The sequence below is a fragment of the Dipodomys merriami genome, unplaced genomic scaffold, assembly GCF_024711535.1.
Source record: "Dipodomys merriami isolate MVZ:Mamm:240054 unplaced genomic scaffold, mDipMer1.0.p SCAF_34, whole genome shotgun sequence".
Taxonomy (NCBI): Eukaryota; Metazoa; Chordata; class Mammalia; order Rodentia; family Heteromyidae; genus Dipodomys; species Dipodomys merriami.
The window spans coordinates 2720642-2747505 of record NW_027204937.1 but is presented as its reverse complement, the minus strand read 5'-3'; the positions used below and the strand labels follow the sequence as shown (position 1 = coordinate 2747505).

The 26864-nt window shown below is 38.0% G+C and overlaps 1 protein-coding gene across 6 annotated transcripts in view; it reads left to right on the top strand.

Annotated features, from left to right (window-relative positions):
* The window catches only part of Dab1 (DAB adaptor protein 1), a 1106968-nt gene that overhangs the window by 949896 nt on the left and 130208 nt on the right, over window positions 1-26864 (top strand). For all 6 annotated transcript variants that reach the window (XM_069987149.1, XM_069987146.1, XM_069987144.1 and 3 more), the window contains 2 exons: window positions 9227-9366; window positions 14863-14961. In XM_069987149.1, the coding sequence (XP_069843250.1) occupies window positions 9227-9366; window positions 14863-14961 (239 nt within the window). The remainder of the gene's footprint in view (window positions 1-9226; window positions 9367-14862; window positions 14962-26864) is intronic.

Here is a 26864-nt window from a genome sequence, read left to right as displayed (position 1 = left end):
TGGGCATTGTGGGTCTGGACCCTTTCACATACCATGCTAAGTCCAGAGAATACACAGGTGAGTTGATCTTGATTCATCCTTGTGGAGTCCAATTGTAGAGAAGGAGATAGTCAAGTAAATGTAGTTAATGATGTACCACGAATGCAGTGACCACTGCTGAAAGGGAATAAAGTAAAAACTCTGTCCATGTGGTAGGAAAATGCTAGCTACTGGTAATGTAATAACCAATGAATCCCACAGAACTTCTACCATCATGAAGTTTACAGACTAATGAAGAAGATAGCTTCCAATTAGATTAGTATGAATTAGATTAACTATGAATTATGGGGATGAAGGCTCTGGTGAATGGCTAAGGGTACACACTAGATAATGGTTTGAGGCACTCAGGGCACTATGTTAAGATTTCAGGTGTGAACAGAACAGGGGTAAAAGGATGGAGAAGAATGTCTTTCAGGCTCCAAGAATTGCAGGTGTGAAATTACAGAATATTCCTGAGTCTTCCATCACTGAGATACGATGCCTCAGAAAAATCAACCTATAAGGAGAAAAGGATATATTTTGGTTCACAGTTTCTAAAGTTTCTGTCCATATTTGCTTTGTCCTATTATTTATGGGGCTATGGCAAGGTGGTGAGTCCATGAAGGCAGAAGAACATGGTGGAGGGACCCTTTTACCTCATGGCAGATAGGAAGCAGAGAGAGAGAGAGAGAGAGAGAGAGAGAGAGAGAGAGAGAGAGAGAGAGAGAGAGAGAGAGAGAGAGAGAGAGAGAGAGAGAGAGAGAGAGAGAGAGAGAGGAGAGAGAGAGGAGAGAGAGAGAGGAAGAGACCAAACTTCTCAAATACGCTTTTAAGAGCACATTCCCAGTTGCCTAAATTCCTGCCCTCTTTCCTCTCAAAAGTGTCCTCTCAACAATGTCTTCAGATGTGGGTCACACATAAGATGGCAGCTAGGAGCAGAATGTTATCATTTGGATCTTTTGGCTTAGTCACCAATCTGTGACACTAGGCAGAAACTTATATTACTTGGGAGTATGCTCTTGAAGGAAATATTGAGACTCTGACAAATTTTTAATCTGTCTCTCTTTGTATCTGTCTCTCTCTGTCTCTTTCTCTGTCTGTCTCACTCTTTCTTTCTCTCTGCTTTGATTACTAGGTAGTAAGCAGCATAGTTCTACATTGTGTTCCCTATCACAATGTTCAACCTTACCAAATGCCCCAAAACAATGAACCCCAGTTACCATTCTCTGAGACCTAGAACTGTGAGCCTTAGAAGTGGAGCTGTGGCTGAAAGTGATAGAGTGCAAGCCTTGAACAAAAGAGCTCAGAGACAGCACCTAGGCCCTAAGGTCAAGCCCCATGGTGTTATGGTGTTCTCTCCCTCTCTCTCTGTCTCTCTCTGTCTCTCTCTGTCTCTCTGTCTCTCTGTCTCTCTGTCTCTCTGTCTCTGTCTCTCTGTCTCTCTGTCTCTCTGTCTCTCTGTCTCTCTCTCTCTCTCTCTCTCCCTCTCTCTCTCCCTCTCTCTCCCTCTCCCTCTCCCTCTCCTCCTCCTCTCCCTCCCTCTCTCTCCCTACCTCCCTCTCTGTCTCTCTCTCTCATATACACACACATGCACACACACACAAAGGAAGATAAAACTAAGCCCAAGTAAGTCTCTTGTTTAAGCTGTTTGTCTCAGATATTTGGTCACAGCTAACTGACCAAACACAGTTAACTCTGTTAACTAAATCAGTTAATAGCTCACTGACACAGCATGCACTTTTTGAGCCTAGTCTGACAGAAGATCTGGATGAAAACCGTTGGGAAGAACATCTGACAAATAAGGGGAGGTATCCTCCTAAAACTGGTAGAAGTCAAGGAAGGAGTCCATTTTGAGGCACCTTATATTATATGTTCAGGAAGCTAATTTTAGCTCATGAAAAGTAGTGGATAAGAAAGCAAATGTGTTTTTTTTTCTTTTAAAGAACAGCCTTGAAGATAGAGAATATAACCTGAGTCTGAAGTATTTGTCAAGGAGGCAAGGCAAGTTAGAGAATCAGAAATGGCCATGACAAGATATTGGAGAAGTCTAATCCCCAGGGCTGTTGTCTGAGAAGCCAGAAATGAAGGACAGAAAGGAAGCAGAGGATAAGAAGGAAGCCCTTGGAAGGTTGGGCAAGGGTCGTAGCATTTTATGTCAGGAATGATGGGATGTCATGAGGTAGATCCTTGTATGGAAGTATGGGATATCTGTTAGAGAGAGACATGGAGGTATAGCCACCATGACTCTCTGGTACGCCTCCAGAATATTCTTGTACCTCCTTAATCCCGCTGTTTATTCAGGATAGCAACCTCTGTCGCCCCCATGATCCATGGTAGCAGTTAACATGGAAAAGTCCTGGAGACACACACATCTAACAAGCTGTCATTGTCGATTTACTCTGACTTCCTGTTGACCTTCCAAGTTGTTTTTTAGTCAATGTGATATGCAAGAAAACATTCTGAGTTGAAAATCCCTCCCCCCCCCCACATACCACCTTGAGAATGCAAGGTAATAGGCTGGGACACTAGAGAAAGATAAGACATCTGTTTCTTTTGGTTCTAATATTAAACATTATAATTTAAAATTGCAATATAAACATATGATTGTCAGTAGTACATGTATGTAACTTCTATAGAAATATACCTATTATTGAGTTATAGGCTCAAAACTATTTTGCTCATAGAATATCAAATGCAAACTCAAAGACCCTGGACACCCAGCTTCTGTGGATTTAGGAATACCCATATATTTTAAGTCTGGACCTAATATTTACATAGATGTATCCATGCTGATACTGTTGTTTCCAGATCTAACAAGCACAAGAGATTGCCAAAATGATAGACTAAAATGTGCAAAGCATGTCATCCAGTTGGGCCTTTAATACCTTTCCAAATGTTAGTTGCAAATATCCTCAAAGAGGGTTAGAATTCAAATATGCTTTAGACACCATCTCATTTAAGGGTCAATAAATACCATGTAGTCATAGATACATGGTGTGGCCAAAGGCCACTCTTAGCTTACCTCCTCATTTTCAGCCACTTCCTTCTCTCTTTTCAGGGCCCTTGGTTTCTAGGCAACTGTGTGTGATCCTGCATAACCTCCATGTATCCTCCTTTGGAATTCAAATCAGTGCTATATTGAAGATTCTATTCTCAGATTACTTAGATAGTTTTGGATTAAGATCTCTGAGAAACCATCCTCCATTGGATGCTGTTAATTACTCTTATTATGAAACCAAGTACAGCAGGTATATCAGAGCAGCAAACCTCAAACCACACAGTATGCAATCTTTTCCTCTGATCTAAGCGGGAAAGCAGTAATGAGATGGTGCACCCTGCCTGTCATCCACATGTGTTCCACACATACCAGCCACCCACATACACCAAATCACACTCTCCAATTAAGACAAGCCTCTTTAAAAGAGTATCAAAAAATTATCCGATTTTTTGAAAGAAGAAAACAGCCAAAAACTGATGAGTGAATCTTTAAAGCACCTTACTACTGTTATACCATTTTTCCTTCACAACTGATGAAGTGGTTAAAATAGTGCCATCATTTTGACAACTCTGATCAAAAGTTTAAAAATTATCATTCTGAGGATTCCCTCTATTTTGAAGGGTGCACTTTACGCGATGTTTTTCAAGATAAAAGTTGCTACTGGTTCCCCTCCCTGCTGTTCTCTAGTGATCTTTGAGGGTTGCTTATTTCTAAATCAACTCAGGCTTCCAGGTTCTTCCGTCCAAGTGAAGAATCTCAGTGGTAGGATTGGGAATCTATTGCGACTGAAGTTATTTCTGCAGGTGATTATTAAAGTAAAAGTAGAAAAGTACAGTAAAAAAAAAATCAATATGCTTCCCCGTAGAATGTAAACTCCATGAATACAGAGGTATTTACATGGTTAGGTCACTGGCAAGTGTTATCTTAGGATACACAGTAGACAATAAATATTGAATAGACACATGAGTCAATGAATCAGTTAATGAAAGCCTTATCCTCCCTTTGTACATGTTCCTAAAATGTTTTTTGTTGTTGTGGTGGTTGGTTGGCTGGTATTTTAATGTTTTGTGGGTTTTGTTTTGTTTTGTTTTGTTTGGCTGCTACTGGGGCTTGAATTGAGAGTCTAGACACTATCCCTGAGCTTCTTTGTGCTCAAGTCTAGTGCTCTACCACTTGAGCCACAGAACTACTTCTAGATTTTTCTGAGTAGTTTATTGGAAATGAAAGTGTCACAGACTTTCATGCCTGGCCTGGCCTCAAACTGTAACCCTCAGATCTCAGCCTCCTTAGTAGCTAGGCATAAGCTACCAGCACCCAGCTGCTAATATGTTTTTAATCTAATCCTCACAAAAAATCTGGATCATTTATAGCTCCCATGGTTGAAAGAAACTATTACTCTTTCAAGCTTTTTTGTGACCATGCCTCTCCTGACACTTAACAGCATCATTGTAGCCATATGCTCTAGGTTTTGCTTTCTAAGCCCCAACTGGCTCTGATTCACTCCTAGAATAGTTTAATCCAAGTCTGCAGTTTGATTTTAGTTTTGTTTGTGTGGTTGATTGGTTTATTTTGTTTAATTTTAGGGCTTCTTTTCATACTGGGGTTTGAACTCAGTACCTCACACCTGCTAAGTAGATGCTATGCCATTTGATCCAACCGCCAGCTCTGCAGCATGATACTTTTAATCACCCAGGTGATTCTAAAATACAAGCAGGGCTTTGATAGTCTAATACAAATATTAATGTTCTCTAATAGTTTTTCTTCCTCTGGGCTTCACTTCCTTTTCATGGCTTCCTTACCTGGGAGATACTTGCTTTTACAATTTTATCTATTATCTACATTTTGATAATATTTCCTAGTTCTCTCCCTACCAAAGAGAAATGCATTGAAATACTACTTAACACCCATTGGAATGGGTAAGTGTCAAAGGCACACAGACAATGGCAGATGCTGGTAAGAACATCTGGCAGAGAAGCTGGAATCCCTTTTACTTGACTAGTGAGATGATGTAATGGTACATTTTGAAAAATGGTTTGAACATTTCTCAATAGAGTTACCCTATGACCTAGAAATTCCTCCTTTAGGTATTTAATCCTAAGAGATTTGAAAATACATTTCTATTCAAAACCTTATACACAAAAATATTTATGGCAACATTATTTATTATAGAAAACAAACAGAAAACACATAAAATACTCACCAACTTCTGTGCTATAAACACATTATGGGATAATAATGAAGAGAAAGAAAGGAGGAGCAGAAGAGAAACAGGAAATACTAAAGGGAAAGAGGTACAGATAGATGCGTGCTAAACTTGAAAACAAGCTGCCAAGTAAAACAGACTGGATACAGAAGATCTCATTGATATATGATCTCATTGATATAAAATATCTAGAATAAGATCTATAGAGACTGAAAGATATCTGTGGCTGCTTTGTACTGGAGGTAATGAGGATCTGGGGCATAGCAGCTAGCAGGTATACACATGTTTTGGAATAATGATAATATTCTGAAATCAAATAGCAGTGATAGCTATACAATTCTGAAAATATACTAACACCATAGACTTGAACACTTTAAAAAGGCAAATGTATTGATCATGATTCTATCTCAATAAAGATGTCATCAAAAATTCAAGCTGGCCAGTTGCTAGTGGCTCACGCCTGTAATCCTATCTACTCAAGAGGCTGAGATCTGAGGATCTCAGTTCAAAGCCAGCCTGAATAGGAAAGCCATGAGACTCATAACTCCAATAAACTACTCAGAAACAGCCACAAGTGGCCCTGTGGCTCAAGTGGTAGAGCATTACCCTTGAGTACAAAGAAGGTAAGGGTCAGTGCCCAGACCCTGAGTTCAGGCACAAGAATTAGCAAAAAAAATCAGGCTTTGGTGCTGACTTTGGGCACTGGTATTATTTTCTATAAAATAATGTTCATTAAAGAGCAAGTGGATCACCTGATATGAAACTCTTGGCATAGTAACTGATACCATAAATACTCTATAGTGGAGCGTGATCATAATGCTAATTTTCCCTAAACACTATCTTGAAACAGAGTCAGTGTTTTCATATAGGTAAAATAAGTTGGAACTAAGTTGCATAAATAAGTTCAAAATAAGTTGGAAATAAGTTAGGATGCATAAAGTCTGATCTGATCTCCTTAATACTCTCAAATTTGTATGTGTCTGGTGGAATTACAGACTTATGACTCTGCTATCTTTTATTTATTTCTTAACTAATATAACTGAGACCTTGATCAAGATGTGCTCATGAAAAATCACCCTTTTAATGGTCGAACATTTAATGAGAAACTGGATTATCTACTGCATAAGTGCCCTTCATACAAATGAGGTTGGCCCTAGGCCTTAATCTAAATTGTGCTTCTACTTTCCTCTAAATGGCCTAATATTTTCTTATTAATCTCTGCCCTTGTTCACCTGCTCTGGCTCAGCTTTTTCTTAGGAATCTCTTTCCTCAGCAGAGTTCTATGCTCTGCCATGTTTCTCAGGTACTATGCATATCTGATTTGGGAGAATTTTTTTAATGTAACTGCTGGAAGATGTATATTCTATTTCAAACAATCTGTCCATCTACCACTGAATGAAGTTTGTGTGTTTCCAATATAACCAATGTGACCATATGTGGGCCAGGTGAGTTTTGATACAAGGCTTTATATGGAAGTTGTATATACATGAGAAGCAATCTATCATGGTATTGAAAAGAAGAGTCTTGAAGCATGAAACCCAAACAAATCCTAAGTAAGGGTTTGGAATTGGATAAAAGTGGGTCAGGTCCTGTTAAGCAAGTTTTGACAAGTTCCATGGCCTCTCAGTTCTTCAATTTCAAACCTGAATTATAATAGCTATCTCTGGGATTTTTCCAGGGCCAAATATGTTTGTTTGTGCCTGTGATGCATTCTCTGACAAATGCTACTTGGTATTTCTGTGACAGTTCCCAGTGCTGAAAGGAGTGTTATTAGTTACCAAAATAATGTCATGTGTTGATGAAGTACAGGTGATAGTTGAGATAGAATAAGATAACCTTCCCAAGAAATCTTAAACCAATCTGTAGGTGGCCCTTACCAAACTTTGTAAATTAAGGCAAGGAAAGGAGACTATGGTACCATAAGCCTTGTTCCTTAGCTAGATGACAATAAAAAGTATATCATGGCAAAAAGCCCCATCTCTAATCTCTGATATCTGCCTTCATAGAATGCCAATGTTACAATGTTTACACTCACTAATGTCTCTGACTAACCATTCATGCTTTCTATTTTCTTCATGTAGTATTAGTCAAAGATGTTGATAGGCTAAGAATGACAAGATGCAGCACAATAGATGTACTCTGCAAGTTGTAGACTACAGATCCAGGCTTGGTCCTGTGAACAGTTCTCTTCTGTGCCTCCTGTCTCCCCAGCAAGCTATCTTCTATATGCATCTTTTACAGGAATGATTGTAATGGCTACACTTACCCTTTACAGAAAGTTTACCCTAAGAATGAATGTATGCTTTTGCACACATTATTTCATTGAATGTGAGGTTTTAGTTCCTTTGTAATGAACTAAGGCTGGGATTTATAAAGGCAGTCTTCTTATACACCTACTATTATGTGTAGTGTATGTGTTTATTTGCAATCACCAAAAATGAGTTTCTAGAGGCACAGATTTTTGTCTCCCTCTCCTGTTGTCAGGGAGTTACAAATAGCATTTGGCACAGAGTAAACAGTAAGAGATGAGTGAATGAATGAAGGAATGAATGGAATGGAATGAATGAATGAATGAATGAATGGAAACCATCTCCTCAGTAGATAAAGCACTATACTGTGGTTAGCTATTGATGTCATTTCATCTCATTTAAGCAGGTCCTCAGGTAATTCTCAAACCCATATTATAGAAAGACTTTAGTTTACACATCACATAAGTGGAGGGGAGTGGGCTACATCATTTTTACTGTCCTTAGTATAAGTTTATGTCCACGTTGAGACACAATAGAAGAATGGGATTTCAATGGTTCTCTGGGAAATGAACATCAGAGGACTGGAGTGTTCTAGGCTTTAGGAAGCTTTGCGTGTAATTCTCAGATCCCTGACTAGTCAAGGTATGGCGAGGTTAGAGCAGTTTGAATTGCTATGTTTTCCTGTTATTTAGGGCTCTGTGAACTTGACCAGGTTATCTGAATCATGTGATTATCTTCATTATCTGGATGGAAATGGCTTAGTTGTTTTGAAGAGTAGATATAAAAATTACCAAACATCTTTTATGAAGCACTTGCTCACAGTAACTTTACAGTCCTTACATTATATGGCATATTTGATCTCTGGTTGACTTAGCATAATATTATGTTAATAATTATCAAGAGAACTGGTTGCAGGGTATGGACACTCAGTACCAAGTAGCATGGAGGCCTATTTTCCTACACACATGAGTAAGCAAAAGAGATGTCATAAAATCATGTTTTTACTAATTGTCTTGGGTTATTACTGGATACAAAGCAATTACTATGAAGTTTGACTATAAAACAGCCCGTGGAATTGGATATAAAGACGGTCTTGGACTTTGGCCAAAACATTATTAGAAGTTGGAAATACTGGAGACTCAGTGCTGATGCTAACAAGACTCTTGAACATGGACTCTTGTTTATCATTGAAAACTATGTACCGAATGCTGAATTTGATGACTTACATATATTATCTGATGTATTATTTTTATTTTCTGAACTTCTAAAAGTTGTACAAAGGAGCTATAATTTAACATGTCCATCCAAGTATCTACTGTTTCTTGATCAGAGCCACTCTTTCCATCGTTCCCACCACTGCATCTGTTTCCTCTTTTCAGACCCATTTCATACTTCCCACTCCCTTTTCCACACTTATATATTGAATATTCTGGCTGTGTTTGGCCTCTGTTTTCTTCTTCCATCCTATAACCTGGTCCTAATACTCCCCTTTCATCTTCATATACTATTTTCAAAGACTTTTCGGCCTAAATGAAGCTCAAGTAAGAGAAGTAATTTTCATCAGACTTTAAATGTTTGGAGCAAGAGTGTACATTTAGAAATTTTAATTTTTTTTTCTCTTGGTACCAGTGATTTGACTTCCCTAAAAAGTAAAACAAACAAACAAACAAAAACAGATTGGCCTTTGGAGAGTTGGCTATTTACAAACATTGAGCCTTCCATAACTTTGTACCTGAATCTACTTTTTACTGTTTCTAGGTCAGGATCGCAGTGAAGCCACTTTGATCAAGAGATTTAAAGGTGAAGGGGTCCGGTACAAAGCTAAACTGATCGGGATTGATGAAGTTTCCGCAGCTCGGGGAGACAAGTTATGTCAAGATTCCATGATGAAACTCAAGGTACTGTGCAAGCATTTCATTATGAGTTTCTCAGGCTTTATATGAATGAGAGAGACATGATTGCAATTATTACTACAGATAAGTTTATACCACTGTTACTTAATTGCTTGGTTCATTGATGAAGCACCGTATTTATTTACTGGGAAGAGGATGATTTAGCTGGCCTGTGTTAGTTGAATTACTTCTCTGCCATAGGCCATGTTTATCTTTCTTGTGTATTTTGTAGCATATTCAATTTTATTTTCATCATAAGACTCTTAGAAAAGTGAAAGTACAAAGTTACCATTTTTTATGAATTTTACATTTTTTTCATGCAGTAAAGGTTAAGGTGCAAAGTGACTTTTTCTTATAATTCCTGTTATTTGACTCCAAACAGTTCATAATAAAAGAAAAATGATATTTTTAAAGTAATGAGAACTAAATAATTAAAAGTTAACAGAAAGAGATTGCTGATTTTAAAGGTATTAGAGTGTTTTCATTGAGAAAGCTGAGGATGAAATTAAAAATCGGAATTTTAAAATTTATTTTAGATTTGGAAAACAAGTAAATTGTTTTATTAAACATGCTAAGAATTTGGTGTATATATATATATATATATATATATATATATATATATATATATTCTGCTTATATTTTACATTTTCTGCATTTAAAACATATAATTTATTTTTGAGATTATAAAGTTCATATATGTTAATTATAAAATATTTTGAAGATATTCAAAATTGTAAGGAAGAAAATAGAACTAAGTCTAAATCCCATAAATAAATATTAACATTTTGTGTTTGATTTATAGTCTTCGTATATCACATATCTTTTTCCTCCCCTAATAATATATATGAGCATTCTTACATACATTGCACTAGTCCATGAGGATATATTTTTTAAGGATTAGAGCAAAAGAAGTGGCTTATACTCACAATTCTAGCTACTCGGGAGGATGAGATCTGAAGATCACAATTCAAGACCAGATTGATAGGAAATTTCAAGATATCTGTTTATTTCCAATTAACTACCCCAAAGTTAGAAGTTGACCTGTCATTTGAAGCTAGCCTTGAGCACAAAACTAAGGCTCAGGCCCTGAGTTCAAGCCCTAGGAACAGGTTGGAGGAATGTGGAAAAAATACAATAAATGCCTAAAAATATTGGTAAAACACCCACTACATCACCTTTTCTTCATCATCTTCTTCTGCCTCTGCTTCTGCTTCTGCTTCTTCTTTTGGGTCTGGTTGTGGGGCCTGAACTCTGGGCCTGGGCACTGTCCCTCAGCTCTTCAGCTCAAGGCTAGCGCTCTACCACTTGAGCCACAGCGCCACTTCTGGCTTTTTACTTTTTGCTTATATGGTGCTCTGTGTGTGTGTGTGTGTGTGTGTGTGTGTTATTCTTGTGTGCATGCATGCATATACGTACATGTATGTGTGTTACCTATGGTGAAATGCTCCACAACCAGGAGGTTCCTGAAACCCTAAGAGTTTGTCCTGCCATAACACTCCTGTCAGATACAGTCAACTTGTAGAAGCATTCTTGGTTCCTTGAAAATTGTGTTTCATTATTTGCAAGGTGTTGAGAAGAACGTTGACATTTTGGCTCCCAGTGGTTTTTCTTTAGGAAACAGAAACATAAATGATCGATTCTCCATTTGGCCACCTGCCCAGGCAAAGAAGAGACAGAGAAGTACAAAATGCCTCTTAGTGTTCAGAAAAGACCCACTTGCTCATTGTAAGCCATATGAGAAATGAAATTTAAAAAAAATCCCTTTCTCTTTTACTAGTTTCTGAAGCTGGAGCATTTTTCATTAGAGAATTTTCTCTGGGATTACAGAGGTCTTACAGGGGATTTGTATTGCGAATATGAGTGGTCACTGGCCTGTGTGCCAGCAAAAATGTATTTTAATTTTAGTCAATGTATTTTAATTTATAGACAACAAACGCATTCACAGATACTATGTCCTTGAATCTTATGAAGCAGATATTTATCTCCTGTTTATAATTAGCATACAGAAGACACCCAAGAACATGGTTGATTTCCAGGTTTCTAACAGTGATTAATTCAGGTAGCTAAGTAGCTGCTTAGCTCGTACAAGCCCCAAGTAGCACAAGCAGGCAGATAAAGGCCCTAATCACAGTTGTCTTTGAGGCCTTTGCTGGCTCCTTATGGTAGTGAGTAATCCTGAAGTTAAAAGATCCTGAGACATGCCACAATGGCCAGCTTGCCTGGACAGAGTATAAATTTTACAGTTTTACACACAATCCCATCTTATAAGAGAAAGATAGTTTAATAAAATTGGATTTTTTTATATTAGGATTAAGGTTAGTTTTCTTTTAAAATTTTTTGTTATTATTGTTTTGTTGCCATTATAAAGGTGATATACAGAGTGGACATTCTATTTCCCCAAACATAGCATCTTATGCACAGTCCTTATGTCCATTTGTCATGGGAAGCCAACACCAGCACCAGCATTCTTAAGCACAAATGCTCTAGGAACACACTTGCTGGCTCTTCTCTCTTCTCTTACATATAGATATACATTTATGTGTGTATATGTATATATGTATATATATATATATATATGATAACTATACTATATTCCACCATGCGTGTGTATATGTGTGTGTGTGTGTGTGTGTGTGTGTGTGTGTGTGTGTGTGTGTGTGTGTGTGTGTGTGTGTGTGTGTGTGTGTATATATGTATATCCACCATGGTATTGTTTGAGAGTTCCTTGGAACAAAGCCTTAGAATCTAATCAGCACCAGTATGTCCCCAGGGTCATTGCTATTCCAGATTGTTTTTGAGCCTGGAACTTGGAAGACTTTTTGGCAATGAAGATACTATAACTATTTTTCCATCCAGGGTGCATTCTTCCCTGTTCCCAGTCCTGTGCTGCCTTTGGTTCAGAAGAACAAAGAGGGAAACCTCCCCTGTCCTTTGGCTTGCCCTCCAAGTTTTTCCTATTTGAGGGGCTCTCTCTTGGTTCATTTGTGTTGCTGTAAGAAAATGTCTCAGAGTAGGTAATTCATCAGGAGAAAAATGTATTTTCTCATAGTTTTGAAGGCTGGAAAGTCTAAGACCAACATGCCACTAGGTTCATCGTCTGGAGGTGATCCAGTTTCTCTGCTCCCCCCAGGCTGGGCCTTGTTGCAGATTTCTCTGAAAGAGATTAACAACACTGTACTCTTGTGGCAGAATAAACAAAAGGCATGTGTCTTTTTATAAGATGTCTACGGAGGTATTGCCTTTTTTTTTCCTGCTAAAGGCTCTACCTCCAAATTCTGTCACACTGGGAATTAAGTTTAAACATTTTGCTTTGGAGGTGACACATGATTGTAGCAAGAGGTTGCCTAAACAGTCTTTTGTCTGGATACTTGAGGTTTGGAACATAGAGAAGTGGAGGCAAATGATATTTTACTCTAGTCCAGCTAGAAACACAGATTTCTAAGTCAAGTTCCCTAAGCCCAACTGACTTTGTCCTTTCAGTTTCTCCCCAAGTGAAGGAAAGTCAGGTCACTTCTCTTGGAGTACTGATTTATAGGAGCCTCCATTGGTAGTACTGAACACATAGAACTAAAACAAAATTTCAGGCATAACTGAGCTTGCAGAGCATTGTGTACAGACAGACAATTGACAACTGATCTGTGATAGACTGACAGTAAGATTCATGAAGAAAGGTTAAGTCAGGGAAACAATACAAGATATTGTTACTCAGTAAGGGTATTGCTAAGAAAGTCAGAGTCACATTGAATGGGCTTGAACTCTGAACTCCAGGCTTGGGACCTGTCCCTGAGCTCTTCAGCTCAAGGCGAATGCTCTACAGCTAGAGCTACAGCACTACTTCTGGCTTTCTGATGGTTTATTGGAGATAAGAGTTTCATGGACTTTCCAGCCCCGGCTGGCTTTGAACAGTGATCCTCAGATCTCAGCCTCCTGAGTAGCTAGGATTACAGCCTGTAATCCAGCACCCAGCTGTCTTTGCTTTTTGAGGCTTTTTTTTCCCTTCTCAATTGGCAACTGAATCAATTCATTTCAAGGTTTTTTCCTCTGGTTAGAACATTCTGTGTTTCTGTGAGTTAGATGCCTTGAGAAAGAGTGGGCAGCCTGGGAGGGAATGAATTTCCCACTAATAGCTATCTAAGCAGGAACTGGACCACTAACTGCAATGGGTATTCACTAATTACTACAAGTTATTAACCTCTTATTTCTACTCTGCTATACCAGGCATTGTACTAGGTACATAATTTACCAATTTTCATTTAATTCTTTCAACCATGCAGCAATACTGAAAGTGGTACTAAGTTAAATTATTTGTTCCAGGTAACAGTGGACCAGGAATACATCCAGATGTTGTATGTCCACAGAACATTTTCAACACCCAAACTTAGAACAATCAAATGATCTCCAAGATGGTGCCTTCCCTATCCCTGTGACTTCACTTACTGCTTTCTATACCAGTCATTCTCCCAAATCAATTCTAGGAAGATTCTGTGCTGACAGTAATGTAATCTCCTATTACCTTCTAGAAAGCTAAAGCTGAAATTATCTTAGAAAATTCTTCTCCTGAAATCCCATCACAACTGCTGAGTCTGGTTGAATTTTACATATGTTTAGATGAATGGTAGTGAGAGGCTGTGAGACTCAAGATGTCTAATGCATGAGCCAGGCATTTGGGCAGTGATCTTGAAATGCCTTTATTTGCTGAGTGGGAAGACTGTGCTTTGTGACTGCCACCAAAGAGGCTAATTTAGGTACATCTCACTACCCTTAGCTTGAATTCTATCAGCTTTGGGACCAAAGCCTCTGGATAATAAACACTCATTTAAAAATTGTTTACTCTACTGTGACTGTCTCAAGTACCAGAGATAGAACAATAAGCAAAGTTACATCCCTGATTTTTGTGAAGCCTAAGTTATCATTGACTTATCTGTATATTTTAGGCTTATGAAAAGTTTGGGAAGGTGGGAAAATAGCTGCTTTAATAAATGGAATGAATTTGCTTGGTACTTTCCTTGAATGTGTAGAAAGCATTGAGAAGAGGTAGTAGAAAATGCAAACTGTCTTTGGATAAAGATTATAGGCAATAGGCATAAAACTCTGAGGACCAAAGTTTTTCTAGGCAAAATAGACATATAAAATTTAGTATCAATTCTTTTCCCTTTTATATCTGTATTTAACACAGAACCCAGAAAAGGTATTACTATGAAGTCCATAATGTTTTCTATCATGAGATCCCCAACTCCTAACCAAAATTCTAGGCATCCCATAAATATTTCTTAGTCATATGAGTGAATATTTCAGTATGTACTTATACAATGTTGAACAAGCTAAGCCAAGGGCCATCCCAAAGCATCAGGTAGATATGAACTTGTGGTATGGAGACACATGGAAGGTCAAGAGGGAAAGACTGGGCGATTGGTAGCCCTGTTACCTGATGTGCCTTTTGGGACCAGACGGAATTTTCTAATGAAAACACTGAAATACAAACTATGTCTTTCCTTTTAACAGGGTGTTGTTGCTGGCGCTCGTTCCAAAGGAGAACACAAACAGAAAATCTTTTTAACAATCTCCTTTGGAGGAATCAAAATCTTTGATGAGAAGACAGGGGTAAGTGAAAGAATAATATGGCCATGTGAAATTGAATCAATTGATAGATGTGCCCTTAAAAGCCGCTTCTGTCTGGGCAGGAATATCAAACAAGCATAAAAACACATAAAGCAACTGACAAACTTGATCAACTGTGATCATCCATCAAAGCCTGTCCCTCCCTTCACTGACTTGACCACAGTGTGACTTGACTGTATTGCTTGCAGTGTAATTGTGATAAAAGTGTCACAACATCCCAGTAACATAATAAGAGATTGATGAGCTTTGATGAGCAGTAGTAATGTGGCAGTTTAAGTTAAATTCCTTTGTATGTTGGTAACTTTAGTGACATACACCCAACAGGGAGACAATATAGGTCTATACACTTGGTCAAAGTATCCAGACTCTCTTGAGTTTAACCTACTACACACCTTGCAATTACTATAATCAAAAAGAATAAATAGAGGCCTCAATCTTACCAAAAATGTCTATTACTTGCACAACTAGGAAATGTAAGGGCTGATATATTTGTTAAACTCACCAAAGAAGTGATTTGTGATTTTTTCAAACTTACAGCTGCAATAACTCCTCAAGCTTGCCTAATACTGTTGGTCACATTCATTGGTGGTTAAAAGAGAAAGAGAAAAAAAGGAGGAGAGAGGCAGAGGGAGAAAGAAGAAGTCTAAGATCCATGCTACTGAGAGAACATGACAACAACAAATGTGGTTTCCTTTTATTCATTCAGTATTTTACAGCTTATACCATATCTCTACTTATATCATTTCATTTCAATTTTCCAGACATAATTTATTAAACACTTTATAAACATCTTTAACCAGCCAAGTCATCTGATCTCGGCAATTTTGCATTATCTTCTCATCCTTGTTTTGACCAGTAGCATAAGGGTGATAATATGATAACTTAAATGTACAAGTGTATTTTTTGAAGAAGAAAAAAGTGTAGGAAAATTACTTCTAAATGAACAAGTCATGGAACACATGTTGTCCAAAACAACATTATTCACAATAACCAGCAGATAAAAACATTCCAGTGTCCAGTGATGTATATATAACAGAACAGAAAGCCATGGAACCACAAAATGCTAGCAGGTGCTACAACCTGAACAAACCTTGAAGATACTATGCTGAGTAAGATAAGTCAGGCATACAAAGACAAATGTTGTGTAATTCATCTAAATGCCATTCCCACAGTATTCAGAATCAGACTTTGTAGCCGTGGAAATGGCCTCCTGTTTTTAACAGATAGCATTGTAGATTGGGAAGGTGAAAATATTCTGGAGAAGGAATGGTATGTATGGTTGCAAAAAATACATGAATGTAGTTAATATGCTCACCTATATTGGTTAATTTTATGTGTTATGTATATGTATATATTCATATATATATATATATCGTAATAAAAATAAGTAGAGATGATAACCATTCATTAATACTCCTATTCATGTTAGTTATTTTCCATGCATTATTTGGTTCCATACTTACAGTGCTCTTAAGAGATAGTCATGATAATAATAATGGCTAGTATATTTACCCAATTTTTGTTACAGTGGTAAAATGTTGGAGGCAGGCTAACTCTACAAGAGAAGAGATTTATTTAGCTCATAGTTCTAGATGTTTAAGTCATGGATCTGGCACCAGCTTGACTCTGTAAGTTACCTCATGGTAGATTACATCTCAACAGTATGAACACATGTATAGAAAGGACATCACAGCTCAAAGCATGGAGCCAGGGGCAGAATGGGGCCACAAACCCTTCCAAGAGTATTCCCCAAGTTGACCTCAGGACCTACCACTAGACTACATCATGACCTCTATCCTGAGGTTGCTATGCTAATCTGTCTGCCAACCTTTATTTTCTGCAAACAATACAAAGTTTTCTATCCTTTATATCTTCTACTATAAAATAGCAGAAGATATCCACCTTCCACCTCTCTGGTGGGAATTAAATAACCTGACAGTTACAAAGGATTTACAATAAGGTTTAGTACGTTATATATGCTTGATGAGGTGGCTGCTGTGATTTTCTGTATTCTGAGTGCATCTCCCAAGAGTTTATTTGTTGGAAGAAGTCCTGGTAGTTTGATCCCTGAGTCTCCTCATCTACAATGCCTGTTTCTTTTTAGGAACAATGAATTTTCCAAGTTCACCTGTGTTTTTTACTTTTGGTGTGAGAATGTTCCGTGAGATAAGAAACAAGGAAGGCTCAGAAAAATACTTACTACATTAACAAGACCTGGAAACAGGAAGCAGAGAATGTAGTAGTCAGGATTCAGAAGATAGGTGTGAAAGGAGTTCTTAGGCCATTTCTCTATTGGAGTTTTCTACAGGACACTCAAAACTAGACGTAGAGCCAGTTTAGGATTGGCTAGGTTGCATAATTCCTTTCAGCTCTAACATAGAGGGTGGTTCCAAGTTGCCTGACAATTGGCTCTGGGATGACTGAGGCAGAGTGAGGAATACTACTTCCTGTGGGACATGGGCCACAGAGAAACCTGGCTCTGAATTGTCATGTCTAAGAATTAGTTTAAATAAAAAAAAAGAATTAGTTACATTGAGAACAGTGCCTTCCTAGACAGAAAGGTTTTTCTTAAGATGTCAAAACATCATAATATACAGTAATTTAAAAAAAATATTTATACTAAATCTCTGTGCTGAGGAAAAGTCAGGATTTAACCTCACATTAGTCTGAATAGAAAAATCAATGCATTTTACCTTTCATGAGCGCCTCTCTGAGCCTACTTTGGTAGAAGGGAATTTAGAATGATGGTTCAGGCATTGGTAGGGAATGGACCAGATTTCAGTAGGATTAAGCCACTCTTGCCTTCATGATTTCAAAACTTGGAAGATTTTCTGTTTCCTGGAGAGATTGTATTTGGGAGTCTTGTGCTCAGTTTTGAATCCCACTTTGAAAAATCAAAGTACATATACCCTAATCAGGAGTACCTGGATAGGTAGGGGACTAGAAACGATGCTGGGCCAACTTTTTGACACAGATGGGGCCTCCAGGAGTTTGAGGCCACAGAAGGTGGAGCACTTCAGGTGTTCTACAAACACATAGACCACTGATGACCCTTCATCATCCTCTATGGGAGTCAAGTAATGTGACCCTGCCTAACTGAAAGATACTGTTATGAGGATTGATCTGACCAAGTATTATGCTGCCATCTCTAGTTCTCTTCCTAATCCCAGGCTTCTCTGTTACCAGGGTAACCCATATAACCTAAGATAGAGAGCAGAAGCTGGGGTACAGAGGAACTAGCATTTTATCTTTATTTAGGGCCATGTTTCAGGAATTGCTATCCTGTCATGTCCTGTCTTTGCACCTGCCCACCAACAAATAGGCCATGCCCAGCTAATTAAAGTCCTAATCTCCTAGATGTTAACTAATGAGGGAGGCACTTGGTATTCTTTACATTCATCTCCTTCCTCTTTCAAAGATGGCTAAACCAACCCCATGAAAATTGCCACCAAACTTCAAAACAGAATTTCTAATTTTTTTCTTTGTTTTGAGCTGCACAAACACATGCCCACATGCAACGTCCCCTCCCAAACACAAATACTACCACCACTACCACCACCAACAAGAACAAGAACAGTATAGTCATTATTTCAGCTCATATTCATTTGGCTTGGTGGAGAGATGTCAGATCCCTAGTGAAGAACTGAGAACAAAACAGACTTGAATGTTTTCTGTCTGGCTTAGCCCACTCTAGTTCTGTGTGATTAACATCAGATCCCTGTAATGTGGAGCATCTGTGTCTGCTTCTCATGAACATAATTCACCACAAGTGCTGGAAAGATGGTGAGAGGGATTAGATTTTTTAAAATATGAAGTAGAGAAGATGAAAGCCCCAAAAGTTGCCTAGTAGAAGGAGCCTCTTCGAGCTCAGCTGCGTGACTCTAAGGAGTGGAACCACAACTCCTTGAAAGAAGTTACTAGAAAGCAGTCTGTTTTTTCAGTAAGAAGCCTTTCTGTCAGACAGAGCTGCTCAGTGAGAATGTAGAGAGGGACTACATCTATGGGAATGAGCTTTCCATGGCTGGGGAGCAATCAGGCCAGGGCCTTGGGATAGGAAATTGCTGAGGAACACAGACAGGTAGGAAGGAGGACTTGGGCACAGTCAAGTAGATATCTTTTTCTTTCTTTCTTTCCTTCCTCCCTTCCTGCATCCCTCCCTCCCATTCTCCCTCCCCCCTCTTTCTTTTTCTTTCTTTTTGTCTGTCAGTCTGTCTTTCTCTCTTTCTTTCTTTCTCCCTTATTCCATCCCTCCCTGTTTCTTTCTTTCTTTCTTTCTTTCTTTCTTTCTTTCTTTCTTTCTTTCTTTCTTTCTTTCTTTTCTTTCTTTCTTTCATTCTTTCTTCCTTCCTTTCTTCCTTCCTTCCTTCCTTCCTTCCTTCCTTCCTTCCTTCCTTCTTTCTTTCTTTCTTTCTTTCTTTCTTTCTTTCTTTCTTTCTTTCTTTCTCTTTCTTCCTTCCTTCCTTTATTCCTTTTCCTTCTTCCTTTTTCTGTCTTACTTGCTTCTATCTTTTTTATGCCAGTACTGGCACTTGAACACAAGACCTACACAATGCCCTTTAGTTTTTTCTTCTCCAGACTGACCCTCTACCATGTAGCCCACATCTCCATTTGTGGGTTTGGGGTGGTTAATTGGAGACAAAAGTATCACAGATTTTTTTACCCAGGCTGACTTCAAACTGAGCTCTAATTAGATTTTACCCTCCTACTTAGCTTGGATGACAAGTATGAGCCACTGGCACTGGGCTATAAGTGATTTCTGAGCCCAATTCAAAGGTTATGTTTTTCCTTTAAAGCAGTGCCTATTGATGTTCTTTGTTTGAAAAACCTCCTTGGTAGATTAAGGGCAGAAACAGTTCCTTAACCTTTGTCCTTTGCCCAGCAGGGACAGACTAGACTGTACCTTGCAAAGCAGGAATCTAAGTGGAACTAGTTTTTTCTCCATATCAAAGAAATTGAAAACTGGGTCTTTGTCATGTGGAATGATAAATCTTAGTTGTTTGTCTTGTCTAAAGTATTTTTTTGCTCAAGCTTGACTGCAGTTTTTCCCCAAAAAAGCTGAGAAAAGAAACATTTGCAGAACGTGACAATAGCTGGAATTTGAAAATCCAAAACCTGTCAAAAATGTTTTGATCCCAATTAAAGAGACCCTTTGTAGCAATTTACACCCTGTCTTGAATTTCACAGAACTCCTGATTCAGATCTTTATATCAGTAAATTTTTCTTTTACTATTAGCATGTTGCAGGGCATAAATCAAAATTGCAAGCTGTTCTTATATTCAGATACCTAAATGTTGCTAATCTATTGAAGATGTAACATATAACTTATCTGTTATTTGTAATAGAGGGACTGGTACTAAATCTGCAATAGAAAAGGTTTTAACTTTAATGTATACTTAGGTCTTCAGACCATACCAGTGGATACTTTCAAGGGAAGAGGGATGTTATATTTATTTTCTAGATGAGGAAACTGAGGTTCTGGGGGTGTACCTGACCAGTGTGTAATCTCAGAATAGACATTTCAAACAATGACTTGCAACTTGGAGGTGAACATCATTGAACTGTTTCTCAACTTAGAACTTTAATCCATAGGATCATCACAACTTTATATGACATGAAAAGCATAAAAAATAATTTAGTATAAAGGGCCATAGTGATCTACATCAGCTTTTCAAGATGTTGAACCATCCTTGTCATATTAACATGTGAATTTTACTTGGTCATTTGAAGGAGCCATACTTACTGAGTTCTTCCGTGTACAGTAGTCTAAATATAAGTCTGTAAAATAGATGGTGTGATCATCATTGTACAGGTGAGAAAATGGAGACACCAATAATTTGACCCACACAGCTAATACACAGCAGACCAGGATTCTATTCCAGGTAACCAGGTCCAGAAGACTTGACACTAGTGGGAAGTCATGAATAATAACATACACTTTATAAATGTATGAGAACAAACTCACCATTATCTCTCTCAGATTATCAGTTGGCCCCTTTTACTTATTTTTTTTTCTACTCTGATGAACTGTCCTGCGTAGAAGGAATGCTGACAATCTAACTCACAAATGATTAGTTGATGACACATTGGAAGCTAGATGGCCTTGATCCTGTGGAGATAAAGGTGAATAAATAAGACATGGTCCTGATCCCTGAAGCATCCATTGTCTGCTGGAGAAACCACACTCCCAAAGTGAATTGGCAACTGCTAGGGTACAAGTTTGATCAAAGTTGCTGGTGATTAGCAATGGAGGCTTAGTTTGCCTAGAATATTCCTGAAAATCTTCACAGGAAAAGCTACCCTGCCTTAGTAGTAAAGGAGTAAATTGGAAAAGATCAGGTAAATAAATCAAGGTAGTGAAAACAGTATTTCTAAATGCACAGACGTCTAAAGGAGAAAGGTGTTTGCTCATTCCTTCTTCCTCCAGGATGTATTTATTGAATGCCTCTGTAAACACTGAGATAAATAAGGCTGTATCTTTCTGTTCATCACAGCTGTCTATCTAGTTAGCACAATGACTCATACCTAGCAGGTTCCCAAGAATATTTATTGCAGCAGAAAATGAATTAGTGATTAAGAACCAGCAACCATACAAAGAGATGCAAGGGCATACAGGTGAGAAGTGGGAAATGGCTGAGGATTCAGAATTGTCCCTCATCATAGATGGTAATTATGTCTAAAATCCAGTGGGATGCATTTAAATTTCAAGGCTGATTTAATCATTTATTCCTCACTGAAAATCAGGTGCTGCCTTAGTTGGGTCTGTCCTTCCTTGGCATAAACAAGTATGCTTAGGGATAATAGCTGAGGTAAAAAAGGGAGTCTGGTCTCAGGGAGGTAAGAAAGAATAAAAAGAGGCTATGGGGCAGGACACAAAGACCTTGTATACTCTGGGACATTTGCTGTCATCCTGGCCAAGAAGATTCTCCTAAGATTGGCATGAATGATTAACCTGTAAGCATGATCATGTGATTATGGCTAGTGGCTTTGTTGGTCAGGTCTCATTTGACAAATAATAATTCTTGGACATTTTCATTATCCTCTTCTTACTGTTGAGTCACCTAGAACAGATAGGTTAAATGATTAGCCTAAGGTTTCTGTTTGTGGTAGAAATGAAATTCAAATTCAAATGCAATAATACCTGGGCTCATTTTCTTTCTTTTACTCCAGAGATTTTATTATTCTACTCATTCTACTTTCTTTTTTTTCCTTTTTTTTTGTCAGTCATGGGGTTTAAACTCTGGGCCTGGGTGCTGTCCCTCAGTTCTTCAGCTCTACAGCCACAGCGCCACTTCTGGTTTTCTAGTGCTTTATTGATATAAGAGTCTCATGGGCTTTCCTGCCGGGAGTTGGCTTTGAACCGTGATCCTCAAATCTCAGCCTCCCGAGTAACTAAGATTACAGGTGTGAGCCACCTGTGGCTGGCTTCATCTTACTTTCATGACTTGCATTTAAGGAATTTATGTAAGCATTTTTGGTAACCACAAGTTTTAGAGGAAGAGATCATAGGGCAGGAAGTTAATTAAAGACCAAGGCTGTTAAACATTTTACAAAGCTCAGACAGACAGACACAATAGACAGTAAGTATTTTCTCATAAATTAGGAATTGCAAGTGTCATGTCCAACACTCATAGGGACTTAAAACCTTCTTATAAGTACTGGATTCTAAAACCTAATTCTACTTTACATGCAGACTAAGTATTTTTACATAATATTTGTAATACTGAATTTTAATGCAACTAAAGGAGGATGTGTTTTGTCTTATTGGATAGAATTTCATCAAGACAGTTCATCATTTTGAAAAACTACAGCATTGTGATACTCAACATCACTGAATTACTAACTCTGTCCTCTATTATAATTTCCTGCATAACTGTTTTTCTCACTGTGATTTTATTTGGTCTTTCTTTAATAATGTAAAATATAAATAAATGCATTTCGACTATATTGAGTTTAAATCTAGGTTTATTTATTGCAAGAGAGTGTAAAAAATGACGATACCATTATATCCTTCTACTCCAATTGTAACTAAACATATATGCATAGAAATTCACATGACTTTTAAATCAGAAGCCATCTTTTCTTTTTCCTTTAAGATATAATTAGGATATTTTGGTTTATATGTAGGTAGATGAAACTGTATGTGTGTGGGTGGATTATATTATTATTTCTAGACAATGAATGAAGCATTAAGAAATATTTACTGTAAAAAAGGGACTTGGAGGTCAGATAAAGATGGCTGAGATCCATCGAGACCATTTTAATTGGCTTGTTCATTTGTCCCTTCATTCCACAAGTGCTCATTAAGCCAAGACGTTGACTTATAAGCCATCAAAGCCACTAAGAGGCATCCAGGGATAAACAGCAAGCAGACTTCCCTTTAAGAAATAATATTGTCTAGGCAATCATACATCTCAATACCTAAAAACTTATAGAATCATGAATATATTGAGATAAAAATACAAAATTAACATCAGAGTTCATAGAAAGAACTGATTGCTTCCATCTATTAAAAATATGGACTAAACTAGGGAGACAGGACTAAACCTAGAGTAATGCACAGAGTTTGGAGTTAGAGAAATGGGAGGATAGACAAAGGCATTATAAAGAGCCTTCATAAGGTAGGAGGAAAAAGACAGGGTAAAATCCAGGAAGAGCAGGATGTCTGATGGTTCTGGATGGGAGAATACAGGATTACTGTCCGTGAAGGCTGAACCTGAGAAGCAAGTCAGGGGACAAACTGAAGTGTCATGTCCTTTGCAGCCTCCATTCTTATTCAGTCTAATCTCCCTTGGTCAATGAAGAGCTAGGAAAGAAAAAGAAGGTGAGTGTGGTTCTCTTTAGGAGGATCCAGTCTGAGAGTAGATAAAGGAAATTCAAAGACAAGACTCTCCAGAATCTTCAGGTTCCTCAGCACCTTCAGTTTGATCCAGTGAGCATGCTGGTGCAGCAGGATCTGCACTGATCTTCCCTGGACTCCTTCACCACTGTTACCATGCTCTTTGGCTTATCTATAAAGTGTCTCCCATTTAGCTGGTAACCTTGGTTGAACATCTCTCAGTTTCTCTTACCTTGGTAACCACCATTCTGTTCTCTGCTTCTATGAATTTAATGTTTCTAGCTAGATTCCATATATAATCCAGGTCATGTGGCATTGTCTTTTCTGTGTCTGGCTATTTCACATATCATTATATCCCCCAGGTTTGTCTTGATTGTTTCAAATGGCAGGCTTTCCTTTGTAAAGGCTGAATAGTTTACTAACTTTTCTTTTTCCATTTATCCATTAATGAGCACTTAGGTTGACTCCACATCTTAGCTACTGTGAATAGTGCTGCAGTGAACATAAAGTGCAGACATCTCTTTCACATACTGATTTCATTCCCTTTGGATGTAGTAGCTAACTATCCCTTTGAGGCCTTGATATATGGTTGTTTAAAGAAAGCTTCTTAATGTTGCTTTGCTTTTGTTTACTCATCTATAAGATGGGAATAATAAAATATGTTTTAGGGTTTGTATAAGATTTGGTTAATCTTCTAAGACTTGGAATAGAGCCTAACATAAGAAAAGTTTGTAAGCCTAGCTCCTGTGGCTTGTGCCTGTAATCCTAGCTACTTGTAAGGCTAATAAAGGGAAAATCATGATTCGAGGCCAGTAGTGGGGGGAAGGGGGGAGGGGGGCTAAAAGTGTGCAAGATCCCATCTGTTTTATGCAGTGGTGCATGTCTGGTATTCCCAACTTATCTAAGCTGAGATTGCAAGGACCATGGTGCCAGGCTAGCCCAAACTGAAAGGTCTATGAGTCTCCATCTCTGTAGAAGGAAGCTAGATATGGTGGTACATGTCTATGATTCCAGCAATCATGGGAGGCCTATAGTAGGCAGGTTACAGCTTTACCATGTATCCAGATAGGAAGCAAAATCCTATAATAAAGATAAACAGTGAAAATAAAATGGAGCTGGAGGAATGGTTCAGTAGTATCAGTATTGCTCCAGCCTAGAAAATGCAAAGCTGAGTTCAAACCCTGAGTAAATACTCTAGAGGATAAATAATAATAATGATAATAATCATATATTATGCTATATTATCCTAGTTTCTATTCAGTCTTTCTTTATACTCTAAGCAGAATTAGGAAATCTTTGACAGCATCTTCTGCTCATGTTGTCCTGGCATGTCTGTATCAAAATGAGCTGACTTACTTCCCATCAAACTGTAACCTCCACGAGTCAGTTCATCTCACCCATTGCTATATATTTGAGGATTGACACAGGAGGCCCTGGAATGTAACGGTGATGCTAGTTTGTCACTAAAAGAAGAAAAGCCTTTCTGATAGGGATAAGATCAAAGGGAAGAATGGAGGGAATAAGGAAATAATATTCAAGTTATGGTGAGATACATTGTCTGGACTAGGTATTAGAATCCAAAACACTGGCTCTGTCATGCAATGAGTGAAGAAAGATGCAGATGTATGAAGTATCCAGTTGTAGGACTTCAGGGATTGAAGGTCCCTTAATTATAAAACCTACTCATTTATGAATAAAGAAACCTAGAACCCAAAGAGAACTGAACCCTGAGACCTCCCAGCAAATTATGTGCAAAGCCTGACACCACAATGAACGTGTCTAAGTTATCAGTCCACAAAGTGGGAAATAAAATCTTATCTTCTCATTCTACTTCATTTTGTCTTCCTTTTCCCTTATAGTCTTTCCTTTCAAATTCATCCACAGCCCTACTAAACATCAGAGAAATCAAAATCTTAAAGAGTGGGAAATGTCTTGTTGATGCTATTAGATTTTAATGGATCATAACAGAAGATGAATTTATAGCAGAAAACTAATAATACTTTTTATAAATTGGCACTGCCAGGAAGATGACTTCTGTGAGATAATGCAGAGAACAAATTCTGTAATTCATGGACCAAAGAGAAAGGATGGTCCTATTTAGTAAAAAGAGAATATGAAGCTGTCAAGCATATCTGGAAAACTCAGGAATGGGTATTCCCTTAATGGATCCCCTTTTTTAAATAAGTTTTTTATTGTGAAAATACTGTACAGAGGGGTTACAGTTACATGAGCAAGGTAATGAGCACAATTCTTTCAAGCATTTGTTGCCTCCTCCTTTGTTTTTCCCCTACCATCCCTCCCCTCCCACCTTTGGTCCTTTTTATTTCATAAAATGACGCGACATGGATTTTTAAAACTACATTACGCAACTCCAAATTTGAACTACTAGGATGCAGAATTTTGGTAAAAAATTTTGAATGCTGATTTTAAATTAGTATTGATTTATTCCTCAGCACCACACAAGAAGAGAATTGAAATTTTCTTTGCTAAGATGGGTAGACAAAGAGGATCCTAAGAAGGCCACATTGAGAGAATATCCAGGAAGCGTAGGATAGACCAAGACATCAATTTCAAATGTCAAGAGTAGGGAGTTTTAAGAAAAATTCACCATCTTGTCCAGTTCTCCACACTATCAAATAAAATGCCTGAAGTACAATATTTCTGATTAAAGGAAATAGTACATATAGCTTATTCTTTTGGTATCTTACTTCTTTTTTATTTTTAATTTATATATTTTATGTTTATAATTGCATTTTTATTATCTTTATGTAGTTGTACAAAGTAGGAGCCATTCAACACTTTTTGGGATTTTTTTTTGTCGGTTGTGAGGCTTGAACTCTGGGTCTGGGAACTGTCCCTCAGCTCTTCAGCTCAAGGCTAGCACTCTACCATTTGAACCACAGCACCACTTCCAGTTTTCTGGTGCTTTATTGGAGATAAGAATCTCAGACTTTCCTGCCCAGGCTGGCTTTAAACCACGATCCTTAGAGCTTTGTCTCCTGAGTAGCTAGGATTACAGGCATGAGCCATAGGCGCCCGGCAACACATT